Here is a 13,210-nt window from a genome sequence, read left to right on the forward strand (position 1 = left end):
ATTTTTATAAGAAGGGGGTAAATAACATAAAAGATAAATTGCCAAGTCTTCATCATCAAGCTTAACATCAATGTTTTGTAAATCCATAACAATGGAACAAAACTCATCCAAGTGAGGTTTTAAAAGTTTACCTTCCTCCAAGCGTAAGTCGTAGAGTCTACTCTTCAAAAGTAGCCTATTGGTAACACTCTTGGCCATGTAGAGTGATTCCAATTTCTCCCATATACTCTTGGTTGTTGTTTCTTTAACAACCTCTCTTAGAACTTCATTGGATAAGCATAATTGGATTGCCGATAACGCCTTTGTGTCTATCTCTTCCCATCTCGATGCGGACATTCCTTCCGGCATCTTCTCTACACCATCAATCGCCTTGTGCACACCATTTTGAATCAAAATGGCTCTCATTTTGACTTGCCATAAGCCAAAGTTTACATTCCTATCAAACTTCTCAATATCGAGCTTCATTGTAGTCATGATTTTCAAGTAATAATTTCTTAAAACACCGCAAAATAATCTTGGCTCTGATACCAATTGAAAACGATCGCCAATTACTTACGATGTTAAGAACAAACAACAATGAGCAAAATTAAGTTTGACAAAGTAACAAACAAGGACACAAAGATTTAAGGAGGTTCACCCAATGATGGCTACGTCCTCCGTGGTGTGTAGTTTATGTTTATATTATATCAAATGAATACAAACAATACTTCAATATGAAGAATTACAATTGAGATAGAGATAACAACAATAGGCTATGTGTTTGGCTTAAGGGTTGTGTTTGATGTGTTTTGCATACATGAAGTGTGGGTATGAGAGCCCTATTTATAGTGCTAGGTACTTGAAGATGAATGGCTCACATAAATACATAGTTAATTTAGGGTAATGAATACTATGAAATAACTCTAAGAACTTGAAAAGGCATTATCTCAAGAGTCACACACATGAGACTCTTCACCTTAATCTTCATTAACACCAATAATTCCCATGAATACTCTTCACCTTATTACACCCTTTTGGATTCCACAACTCAAGAGTCACACACATGAATTCAACCCTTTAATGTGCACTCAAGTCACACATTAGTATAGTATCATTTATAATCACATTAGTATACTACCATTCATAACAAGTATAACAATTAAAATAAAAAATAGCAAAGTAAGAGGGACTAAACACTACTACATGCAACAATATTAGTATTGGTAAATACTTCTATATGAACGCACATTACTATAGATTATATGATTGAATAAATGAAAAAGTAAGTGAAAAATAATGTGGTAAAGAAATTAATTAAAAGCGAGATAAAGTTGGTTGGCGAATGGGAGTAAGCATACTATAAGTGGAAACTCTCGCAGAAGTATTAAATACTACAAAATAAAATATTGATAAAAGTACAAAATAGTAAAGAAAATGGATAGATGTCATGTTTTTATGTTGATAAATATTGACAAAAGTACAAAATAATAAAGTAATTGAAATCATGTGGAGTCTTTGGAAGGTGTTTAGCAAATAGCTTATTGAATAATTTTAGCTTATTTTGATATAAATATAGGGTTGGGTGGTCAAACCAGCTAATGCTAGTATTTTGTGAATTAACTGGTTGAAACAACTTATTGATACGAATAAGCTGTTTTTGTACAAGCTGCTTATAGTAGCGGGTTCAAAATCAGCTGGTCAAATTAGTTCATAAAATAAGCTGGTCAAATCAGCCACTATAATCAACTATCAGCCATTTGTCAAACACCCTCAATATAAATGAATAATTGATGAATATACATCAATAAGTTCGATTACTCGGTTTGGTTTACGGTTGAGTTTTATCAAGTTCGAGTTATTACATATATTGGGCAACCTAATGGTTTGATACAAATCAATTTAAAAACGAGTCAAATTAAATACGTGTTATGTCGCATCATGATCATACCACTCAAATTCGAATATAGATCAAGGGGGTGTTTGGAAAAATATTGGTTTAGCTTTTTGAATACAAGCAGAGGGTTGAGCATTCAAACCATCTAATGCTAATGTTTGATAAGTTAATTGGTTGAAATCGCTTATTAATATGAATAAATTGTTTTTCAACAAACTGCTCCTTACAACAGATTTAAAATTAGCTAGTGAAACCCGTTAATAAATCACTTGGTCAAATCCGACATTGTAATCAACTACTCCCTCCGTTTTCTAATGTTCTTTCCGTTTAGAATATTCTACTTTGGAGAGAGAAACTTGATTAAGATTTTTAAGACATATATAGATGATAAAATATATTCATGTGAGATCTCGTTAGATTCGTCTTAATGTATACCTTTTTATTATATATTTTTTATAAATTTTTATGATGCGTATTTAGAGATATTAAGACTTTAAATTTACTTTAAAAATTGTGCAAAAAGAAAATAGAAAGAACATTAGAAAATGGAAAAAGTATTAACTATCGACTATTAACCGCTTGTCAAACAACCAAGTCAAACTTTTTAAAACTCGATAATAATTGTGTGCTCTTTGGTTTCTAGATCATAGTTCGAGTCTATCAGACACTAATAGAAATTTAGGGACGTATTCTACTGCTTTTGCAAATTCTCTCAACGATTGCTCGTTCTTTTTTGGATTTCTGCGTTCTTTTTCATCATCCTCTGGTACATTTCTCAGTTTACGGTCTCCTATTTACTGTTTTCGTTTATTTCTCTGGCTTCTGATTCTTGTGCGAAGTTGGTTATCATGGCGGATCATATTAACTTCCTGATTTTCTGGTTTTCGTTTTATATTATAGTTGTGAACTGGATTCTAGTTTGATCTCTGATTGATTGTCTAATCTATGTCACAAGCTGTTTTGTTTTCTCCCGTTTTCTGGATTAAGAATCAGCATTTTGAAAATTAGGGTTTTGTTTCTTATGATTGGTGAATTTCTCTGATTTCTTGTGCTTCGTCATAATTATGTCAACATTGATTTCTGTCATTTTTTTTCTATTGTTCATTGAGGTACTAATTGATATATTTGTGACTCTAATGGCGATTAATGCTGCTCATTTTGTTTGAGGTTCTAAGGTAGTGTAGTTGATTCTTGAAAGGAAAGATTTTGGACTTCAACAATGGTGAAAAAGAAGGTGAAAAACAAGAAAAACATAGTAACAATCAATGGACAATTGAAAAACACAAAAGCAAGAACACATCAATGGTTTAATGGTGTCTTGAACAACTCCCCTTAAATATATTATATTTTAGAAATACTAGACATAGAATATTTCTTTGTATACGCTGCAAACCTGTTACTCAACCAGAAGTTGGCTAGAAGGGATCTTAACTTTCAAATTAGTTCAGCAAGAAACATCATTACATGGCTAAGAAGTACTCCAATATTTTTTCAGTTAGGAAAAGCGATGGACTCATTGGACCCTACAGAGCGTAGGTACTTAGAAGATGATGACACCCCCATGATGAAGGTGATTAAGGGTGCAACTAGTGGTTTAGCAGCTGGAACTATCTTTGGTACTGTTGTGGCAACCTGGTATGATGTGCCTCGTGTTGAGAGAAAGGTCGCATTACCAGGATTGATAAGGACTTTGAAGATGATGGGAAACTATGGGATGACTTTTGCTGCTATAGGTGGTGTTTACATTGGTGTAGAGCAGTTGATGCAGCATTATAGGATGAAAAGAGACTTTATCAATGGTGCAGCTGGTGGCTTCGTTGCTGGGGCTTCTGTTTTGGGCTTCAAAGGTAATTTTATTCTTTATTTCTTCTTTCATACTCACTAGATACCGTGCCTTGGAAATTTTTTTATGAGATGCAACCTATTTAATTTGAAGATGCTGAGAAACTCGTAGTTTTAGCTGAATGTTGAAGGTAGTTCCTTTTTTTGTTAGGGGCTGGCAAGATAATTCACATTTGGAACAACTGTAAAACGTTTGACACCTTTTCATATAAGTCATGTGGAAGCTTCTTTCTTTTAGATCCGTACAATATTCTCTTGTAATACTGTGGTTCTAAAAGCAATGCCTGGATTGTTCCTGTGTTTGTTTGATTTCCGGTCTGAGCTTGTAGCTTGTGGCATGCAAATAAGTGCAAACTGTGGTTGTGTAGGCTGATATTTGAATGGATGATGCGTGTGATTTTGTTGCTTAAAAGTCAGTAAACTGAAAACCTATCATTTGCCAGTTTGAAATAAGTGTTCTACAAATCTGATATCAAAATTGTGACAACTATTCTTATTTCCTTCTTCCCATTGTATTTTTAAAATAGGATGATTGAGTCGTTTTCTTTGTCCTCCTTAATTCCTGTGCATGGCTATTTAACAAACATTGTTTAGAGAGGAAGACAACATCTATAACTATTGTGTGTAACTAAGTCTAGTTTTGGTCTAATCACAAAACTTTGGGGGGTGTTTGGCATGTGAAAATGGGAATTGAGAGACTATAGTTGAGACTTGGAATGAGAATTAAGACTTTGAAAATAAATGTCTCGGGTCCTTATTTGGCAAATGGTAAAATAGATAATAAATTAGATAAAAATTGATTATATTTACAAATTTGTCCTTAATCTCTTTATATTTCTTTACTTTTATTAATGGCAAAAATGTCTTTTTATAACTTACCCAAGTTTCAACTCAAATTAGGACCTCCTCCAAACTTTTTTTTTTGTGGGACGTTCCCCTTTCCAAGTCTTAACTCATGTCCATGCCCCAAGCTTTATCAATTCCCTTTCCCTTTGAGAAGAATTACAATGGAATTCTGATTTTGAGAGAAAGAACAGAGAAAATAGAGAAGGAAGAGGAAAGGATCTCTTGTTATTTTACTTTCTGATATATTCTAATAATAATGTTTTACAAATGAAAAAGGGAGTATATATATCAAAATGAGTATATCTCAAAATGACAAAACTAACCATCTACTATTCTTCATACATCTTCATCTAATATATCATCATCCCCCCTCAAGCTAGGGATTGTAGCTGGATACATGCCTAGCTTGGACTTCAATTTGTTATGCTGTAATGATCCCAGAGCTTTGGTCATGATATCTGCAAGTTGATCTGCTGAAGGAGTGTATGTCAACTGAATTAATCCTTCAAGAACTTTCTCACGAGTGAAGTGACAATCAATTTCTATATGTTTGGTACGTTCGTGAAACACAGGATTTTTACCGATGTGAATAGCACTTTGATTATCACAATACAAGGTTACTGGTTGTAGATTTGTTACACCCAGTTCTGTAAGTAGTCTAACCAACCAAGTTGTCTCTGAAGATGCTGAAGCCATAGCTCTATATTCAGCTTCACTTGAGCTTTTGGAAAGGGTTGATTGCTTCTTAGATTTCCAAGACACTAGAGATTTTCCCAATAACAATACATAACCTGTTACTGATCTTCTAGTATTGGGGCATGCTGCCCAATCAGAGTCTGAGTATGCTGTTAAAGTCAACTGATCAGTAGCATATAGAAGAATTCCTTGACCCAAGGTATGTGAAACATATCGCAGCACATGATGCAAGGCCTGGACATGATGAACTCTAGGCTGATGCATGAACTGACTCAGAGTCTGTATTGAAAAGGATAAGTCTGGTCTTGTGTGACCTAAGAAGTTCAACTTTCCCACTATTTTTCTGTAATGTGCTGGATCTGCATACAAGTCTCCATCATCAATCATAAGTTTCACATTTGCAGGGAGTGGAGTTTTAGCCACCTTTGATACATCCATGTTACAATCAAGAAGCAATTCCCTTGTGAATTTCTTTTGTGTCATCACAATACCATTCTGCAAGTGACTGATTTCTATCCCTAAGAAGTAATTCAGTGTTCCCAAGTCCTTGATACTGAACATTGAGTGTAATTGTTTCTTGAACAATAAAATTTCTGCTTCATTTGATCCTGTTACTATTATATCATCAACATATATAATTGCTACTGTGATATTATCAACAACATCTTTGATGAACAATGAATAATCATTTTTAGATTGTTTATAACCCATATGCTGTAGTGCAGAATTTAACTTTGCATACCACTGCCGTGAAGCTTGTTTAAGTCCATACAAAGACTTGGTAAGTTTGCAGACATAGTTGTTTGGATTGTCAACTCCTTGAGGAACTTTCATATAGACTTCTTCTGTAAGTTCTCCATGTAGAAAAGCATTATTAACGTCTAATTGATACAAATTCCAATTCTTGCTTGCTGCTAAAGCTAATAAACACCTTACAGTGGCCAATTTAACCACTGGTGAAAAAGTTTCAAGATAATCAATTCCATATTTTTGTGTAAAACCTTGTGCAACCAGCCTTGCTTTTAATCTTTCAATACTTCCATCTGCATTAAGCTTCACCTTATAAACCCATTTTGGTAAAGGCACCAGCTCCCATGTATCATTGGCAGCCAGAGCATCTAACTCTTTGTTCATGGCTGCTATCCACCTTGTATCTTGGGAGGCTTCTAAGTAGCTAGAGGGTTCTGAGATTTCTGACATGTTGTTTATTAGTACTTTCATTGGGGAAGGAAGGGTATCAAATTGTACTATGTTACAACAATGATCATTCAAAAAATCTATTGTACACACATACTTATCTAAGTATGCAGGCCTTTTCTTTAGCCTATCTGATTGTCTAAGTGAAGGAACAATGTTAGGTATATTTTGTTGAGCTGAAGTGTTTGAGGGTTTGGAGGAATTAGGTGCTGTTGAATCATGTTCTGTAATCAGGTTATCAGGAGAAATTTGGAATGGTTCAGGTATTGGATAGTTCATATCTAGATCTAAATGTGTGTTTATGGGAAGAAAAATGGGATATTTTGTGTTGTTGTTCTGTGTTTCATAGTGAAAAGGTAAATGCTTCTCATAAAAGATTACATCTCTGGAAATAACCATTCTTTTTGTCTCTAAATCATACACCTTAAAGGCTTTCTGGTTTGGTGGATACCCTAATAGAACACAAGGCGAAGCCCTCTCATCAAATTTTGTTCTATCAGTCTTCAAAGCTGATATATAACACAAGCAACCAAACACTTTCAAATGAGTCAGATCTGGTTTCTTTCCATTTAACAATTCGTATGGAGAAGCAAAATTTACTGAACTCAATGGCATTCTGTTGATAATATGAGTAGCAGTTAGCAAACATTCACCCCAAAATCTTAATAGGAACTCTAGACTGAAAGTACAATGCTCATGCAGTCTCCAACAAATGTCTGTGCTTCCTTTCCACAATTCCATTTTGCTGTGGAGTATTAGGGCAAGATTTCTGATGCTTGATCCCATATTTTCTGTAATCAAGTAGAATATCCCCTTCACATAGTTCTTTGGCATTATCACTCCTTATGCATAGCACTAAACTGCTGTATTGAGTCTTAATGAAAACAAGAAAATCAGAAATAATATTCACAACATCAGTTTTGTTCCTCATAAGAAATGTCCATGTATTTCTTGAAAAATCATCTACAATGGTAAGAAAATAACTAAAAGCATCATGAGTCTTATTCTTATATGGACCCCATGTATCTATATGAAGTAATTCAAAACATTTCTCAGCTTTAGACAACCTTACAGGAAATGGTTTTCTCGTTTGCCTAGCCTTATGACACACTTGACAAATCACTTGACTTCCTACTTTACTGTCAAAAACAGAATTAACTAGATGCAACTTATTGAAAGGCATATGTCCCATTCTAAGGTGCCAAAGCTTTGCATCTTCAGCAATTTTACCAACCTTAGCTGCATCTGCAATGGCAATCTCTTGAGTCTCTATCTTCCCTGACTTTACCAAAGTTCTATCATCAACAGCATATAACCCAGATACCAATTTACCAAGCACCACTGACTGACTCAAAGTTGGCCCCTGAATTATGCATTTATCATGAGTAAAAACTATCTCACATTTTAAATCTTTGCATAATCTATTAGTAGAAATCAAATTGAACTTCAACCCAGGCACATGTAAAACATTCTGCAATTCTATACCATTATCAAAAAGCACATTTCCAATGTGTTCAACTGTCACTTGCTTACCATCAACAATTGTAATTGTGTCTGGACTTTTATTGAATACTTTATAATTCTTGAACAAATCTAGACTTGAACAAATATGGTCTGTAGCACCACTATCAACAATCCATTTTTGACTTGAACAAGTTAAGAGACATGTACCTGCCACATATGCTTGAGACTTATCTGATTCCTGAGTCTGTAGAGCCTTAAGAATACTGCTGAATTGATCTAAGGAGATATGAGTAATATGTTCTGCTATTTCCTCATTTCTTTCTTCCATTTGAGCTACTGCTGTCATCTTTTTGATTTTTCCTTTAGCTAAAGTTGAAGGATACCCATGGATCTTAAAACATTTTTCAATTGTATGTCCAGGAATTTTACAATGTTCACAGTAAGGTCTCTTCCCTGCTATCACCAATCTGTATCCATTAGGTGACTGAAAAGTCATCCTAGAACCTTGAAAACGATTCTTGTAGTTCCTTTTATAATCTGCAGCAAATACCATAGCTCTATTGCTTGATTCTTCATCAATTAAGCTTGCTTGCCTCTGTCTTTCTTCTTGTATGAGAAGTTTATATGCCATTGAAATGGTTGGCAAGGGCTGCATCATCAAGATATTAGTTCTTACAGCAGTAAATTTATTATCCAGCTTCATAAGTAGTTGTACCAGCCTTTCTTCTTGCTGTTGTTTCATGAAGGTTTGATTACAAGTACATCCAGCACTTGTACAAGAAGGCAATGGGTTTATTTGATTGATTTGATCCCAAATAGCTTTTATCTGAGTGAAGAATTCAGTAATTGAAGTTTTTTGGCCTTGTTTCAAATCTGTTAAAGATTGCTGTAAAGTGTATAATTGGGGTCCAGAAGTCTGAGAAAACCTCTCCTCAAGATCCTTCCAAATTTCTTGAGAAGAAGTTAGAAACAAAACACTCCTAGCAATCGAACTTTCCAAGGATCTCAAGATGTAAGAAATGATTATAGCATCACATCTTTTCCATGCACTACAATTTGGATCATCTTCACTTGGTTTTGGCAAGCTTCCATCAACAAACCCTAATTTATTTTTCGTCGCGAGTGCAATTACCATACTTCTCTTCCATTCTCCATAACCTTCGCCAGAAAACTTCTCAGAAACAATAGATAAGGCCGTATTCTCAGATGGATTGATATAATAAGGCGAATTTGGATCAGAAGTAACTGCAATTGACAAATTTGTCGTCATTTTTCAGGCAGAAGAGAAAGAAGAGATTTCTTGTGGAAATATTCAGAAATTTGAAGCTACAAAGACGGATTTCACTGTAATAATCGAAAGATTTGATCTTTGAACTCCCGCTCTGATACCATGAGAAGAATTACAATGGAATTTTGATTTTGAGAGAAAGAACAGAGAAAATAGAGAAGGAAGAGGAAAGGATCTCTTGTTATTTTACTTTCTGATATATTCTAATAATAATGTTTTACAAATGAAAAAGGGAGTATATATATCAAAATGAGTATATCTCAAAATGACAAAACTAACCATCTACTATTCTTCATACATCTTCATCTAATATATCATCACCCTTCAATCAAACACCCCCAAAATCTCAATCCCCAATCACAGTTCCCTCTTGCCAAACACTCCCTTAGGATTAGGACTATCATTTAATAACTCTAATGGATGGCAGCAGTTCTCTTATTACAAAGATTTAGCATTGGCAAGTCTCAAACTACCACATCAAGGTTCTTTAGGTCACATATGTGCTCTCTTTGAGCCATACCGATGAGGGGCCTATGCAATATTGAGGATGAAATGGACTTTGTTTATACATCTTGCTCGGTAGCTCTAAATCCTTAACCATCTAATGCATCTTTTTTTTAAGTGCATCATGTGCTTTTTGGGAGAAATGATGCACTTAAAAGCAAAAAGAGCAATTATACAAAATGTCGTAAACACTTGTCTTTCATTTAAATCCTTTTTCTTTATACCACGATGATATGTTTATGAGGACTCAATAAAATAATTCCCGTGATTCAGTAAATGAGAAAACCTTCAAAAGATGTTGTAAGCACATTGAGAGCTGTTTATCCCATTGTTATCTCTCAAGGATTGTTGTCTTTGATTTCTTCTTCACTCTTCACTGTGTTCTAATCGTTGTTCCACTATATGAGGACAAAGTTAGCTCTTACAAGTTAGTCCTGATATTTATGTCACTTGATTGCTAGTTTTGATTGTTTGTTTTCACATTATCTGTTTCTAGTTTTGACTGTATCATCTGTTGTTCAGGAAGGAGCATTTCAACTGCGATCTCTGCAGGAGCAGCACTGGCTGTCACTTCATCTCTAATTGATGCTGGAGGTCAGACAACAAGAATTGACAACGGCAAGGAGTACTACCCTTGCACTGTCAAGAAAAGGCCAGCACCCACAGAATAATCTATCTTCACACTATCATTTCTGAGGCCATATTTCATTTTACTCCTATGAAAGATGTATTTTCCTTTGTGATATCTTTTCGCCTCAGTCGTTTCCCCCCTTCAAAACTCATCGACTGATATTAGAGTGAAGTGTCGGAATAAATATGTACTGAAATTTTCGCAAGTTGATTATTTTTCTGTTTTAAAAGGAGGGTAAAGAGGATGGCAGCGATACAGGGGAACTGTTGTTGTGACGTAATTGGCTCACTCTACTAATTTGTTTTACCATGATTGTAACGATGGAAGGCGTTTTGTTGTGTACAAAATAGCGTGATTGCTTATCTATAATCTAGTCAGTGGGCTCAGGGCAATCATTTCCTTACTACGAGGTTTATGACTTCAAACTTTTTTAGTATTTTTTGCTTTGTAACTTTGGATTAATGATCGATATTTCGAGAATCGAGAGTTTCCTCTTGCAACCACTGCACCCAAGCAATTGTTGCTAAATATTCTACTTGAAATGTCGGATGAATGCAAACTTAACTTTTTCTCATATTGACTTTTAATATTATGTTAAGAAATTAACTAAATTAAATTAAAAGGTTAGCCTAATAATTATAGTTCTAAAATATGTTACATTGTAATATACTATCATTTTTGTTGGTATGCAGCTCTTGTTATGTTGATAAAGTATAGAATCTTCGTCCCTTACACTGTCTTAGTATGACAAGCACACTCACTTCATGAGATGAGCAAGTTAGAACCTCCAATTTTAAGAAGAATTTAATGTACATATTTTTGATACTTCTTTGATAATAATGGTGTCTCCTAGAAAATCAAAATATTATTATGAAGTATTTTTAAAAATTACTTACTTTTTTTTAACAATTTTTCATTAACTTTAACCAAGTATTGAAAATACAAAATTGTGAATTTTTTTTATAAAGCTATACACATAATTCCAAACAATTTGGTAGATATTCTTTCTTAAAAGTGTAAACTTACATATCTTGTGTATTTTTATTTCATTTGAGTGTACACCATAAAATTTAAATATGTGAGAGCTTTTAGAATTATATAGTGCAAACTCAAATGAACAGAAGGAATACCATACAAGATACAACATACATTTGGATAGACAATATAAATTTTATAAATCTCATGCCGATAATATAAATTTTGTAAATCATGCCGATAAGCAAAGTCATTCACTTAAATCTAAACTTTGTATATGAGTCTTTGTGTACATATTCTTTTTGGTTATTAATAAAATGTGAATTACCATACAAAAGCATTTGTCATTAGTGTACAATTTGATTGAAAGTTGGCTCATGGCAGTCGTCATTTGATCTCTAATTTGGTCACAACACGCTTTTGACCCTACTTTTTTCACTAATTCTCTATTGAGGCGGTGAGACGATTTTAATTGAAATTTTTTTTTAAAGTTTCTATGCAACCATTATACTTTGTCTGTTCCAAAAAGTTAACCTCGTTTTCCTTTTTTTAAATCTAATTGAATTTGATTAATTTCTATTCCGGCTATGAGCAACGCAGTTATATTAACATTTTATATATAACCCTTGAGCAGTATATTCATTATATTGGGTTCAACTTTTATGTAGATGTCAATACTCAATAGGAATGATTGGGAGATCTAGAAATGGGAATCTGTAGAGTATGTTTTCTTCATATTTTTCTTTCTTTGTACTTTGTTCCCATTACAATCTGTTAGCCAAATTTCCTATATGATCAGTGCTCAAACACAAATGGTAACTACACCAACAGCAGCAAATACAAGACCAATCTGAATACTCTCCTCGGCTCCATTTCATCCGAAACACAAACTGATTCCGGCTTCTATAACATCTCCATTGGCCATGATCCAAACATAGTCAATGGGATTGCATTACGCAGAGGCGATGTGCCCGAACAAGATTGCCATAAATGCCTGAATGACTACAACTATGCTTCCTCAAGTCTGCCCTACACAAAAAGAGGCTGTTGGGGGGTACAAAATTGTGTACTACGGTACTCAAATAACACCATTTGAGTGAACCAACGGTGGAAAATACCATCAGCAACTTCACAAAAAATAAAAGTGCACATGCTTTAATATGTCATCTTAATAATAATTGAAACCAAATAATCATAAATCTTTGAAACTATCGAAATAAAGGAAAAAGATTTCTGTGCTAATCACAGTCCCTACAGTTGCATCAATATTACTTATGGCTGGCTTCTGCTTCTTGTGTAGGAGAAAAAAGATTGGGTTGAAAATTGAATGTAAGCAAAAACTGGAAAGATTGTATTTTGTACCTATTCATTTTACAACAAGAAAGACAATAGTTTTGATTTACTCTTGAATAATACATTTTCGCATGCACCTTTAATCGTAGCTGCTTCTTCTTCACGACTTCACCTCATCAAGATGATAATGATGAAAGCAGAAGTTCAGTAACCCTACAATACGGGTTCTAATACACTCGGTCAAGGAGGATTTGGTACAGTTTATGAGCCATAGGCTATGTGTTTATAAACCAGGATTATGATTTATATCAAATTATCATGTGTATTTATGATAGACACATTTTACACATTTTAAAAAATAGGAAATTTTAACAAACGGACAAGAAACCGCGGCGAAGAGACTGTCACAGGATTCAGGACAAGGTGATGGTGAGTTCAAAACAAAGATATTGTTAGTGGCCAGACTTCAGCACAGGAATCTGATCAGGCTCCTTGGCTCCTGGATCATTTCCTATTTGGTATTATTAACCTTGACATTAATCCTCAAACTGAGTTAATTAAAATAAACTAACATTGCATTGTAATAGTTGTAAAACTAAAT

At 34.1% G+C, this 13,210-nt stretch overlaps 1 protein-coding gene across 1 annotated transcript; it reads left to right on the plus strand.

The window, feature by feature from the left end:
- The first annotated feature begins 2,480 nt into the window (after nucleotides 1-2,480).
- Nucleotides 2,481-10,849, plus strand: LOC130796778 (outer envelope pore protein 16-3, chloroplastic/mitochondrial-like). Its single transcript, XM_057659168.1, has 3 exons — nucleotides 2,481-2,639; nucleotides 3,369-3,720; nucleotides 10,233-10,849. The coding sequence occupies exons 2-3, from the start codon at nucleotides 3,381-3,383 to the stop codon at nucleotides 10,379-10,381; spliced, it is 489 nt and encodes a 162-aa protein (XP_057515151.1). The 5' UTR covers nucleotides 2,481-2,639; nucleotides 3,369-3,380; the 3' UTR covers nucleotides 10,382-10,849.
- Nucleotides 10,850-13,210: the final 2,361 nt, after the last annotated feature.

The sequence above is a fragment of the Amaranthus tricolor genome, chromosome 1, assembly GCF_026212465.1.
Source record: "Amaranthus tricolor cultivar Red isolate AtriRed21 chromosome 1, ASM2621246v1, whole genome shotgun sequence".
Lineage (NCBI taxonomy): Eukaryota > Viridiplantae > Streptophyta > Magnoliopsida > Caryophyllales > Amaranthaceae > Amaranthus > Amaranthus tricolor.

Coding starts and splice junctions, on each gene's coding strand:
- LOC130796778 (XM_057659168.1), top strand. CDS start 3,381: ATGGACTCATTGGACCCTACAGAGCGTAGGTACTTAGAAGATGATGAC. Junction 3,721..10,232: donor TTCTGTTTTGGGCTTCAAAG/GTAATTTTATTC, acceptor TCTGTTGTTCAG/GAAGGAGCATTTCAACTGCG.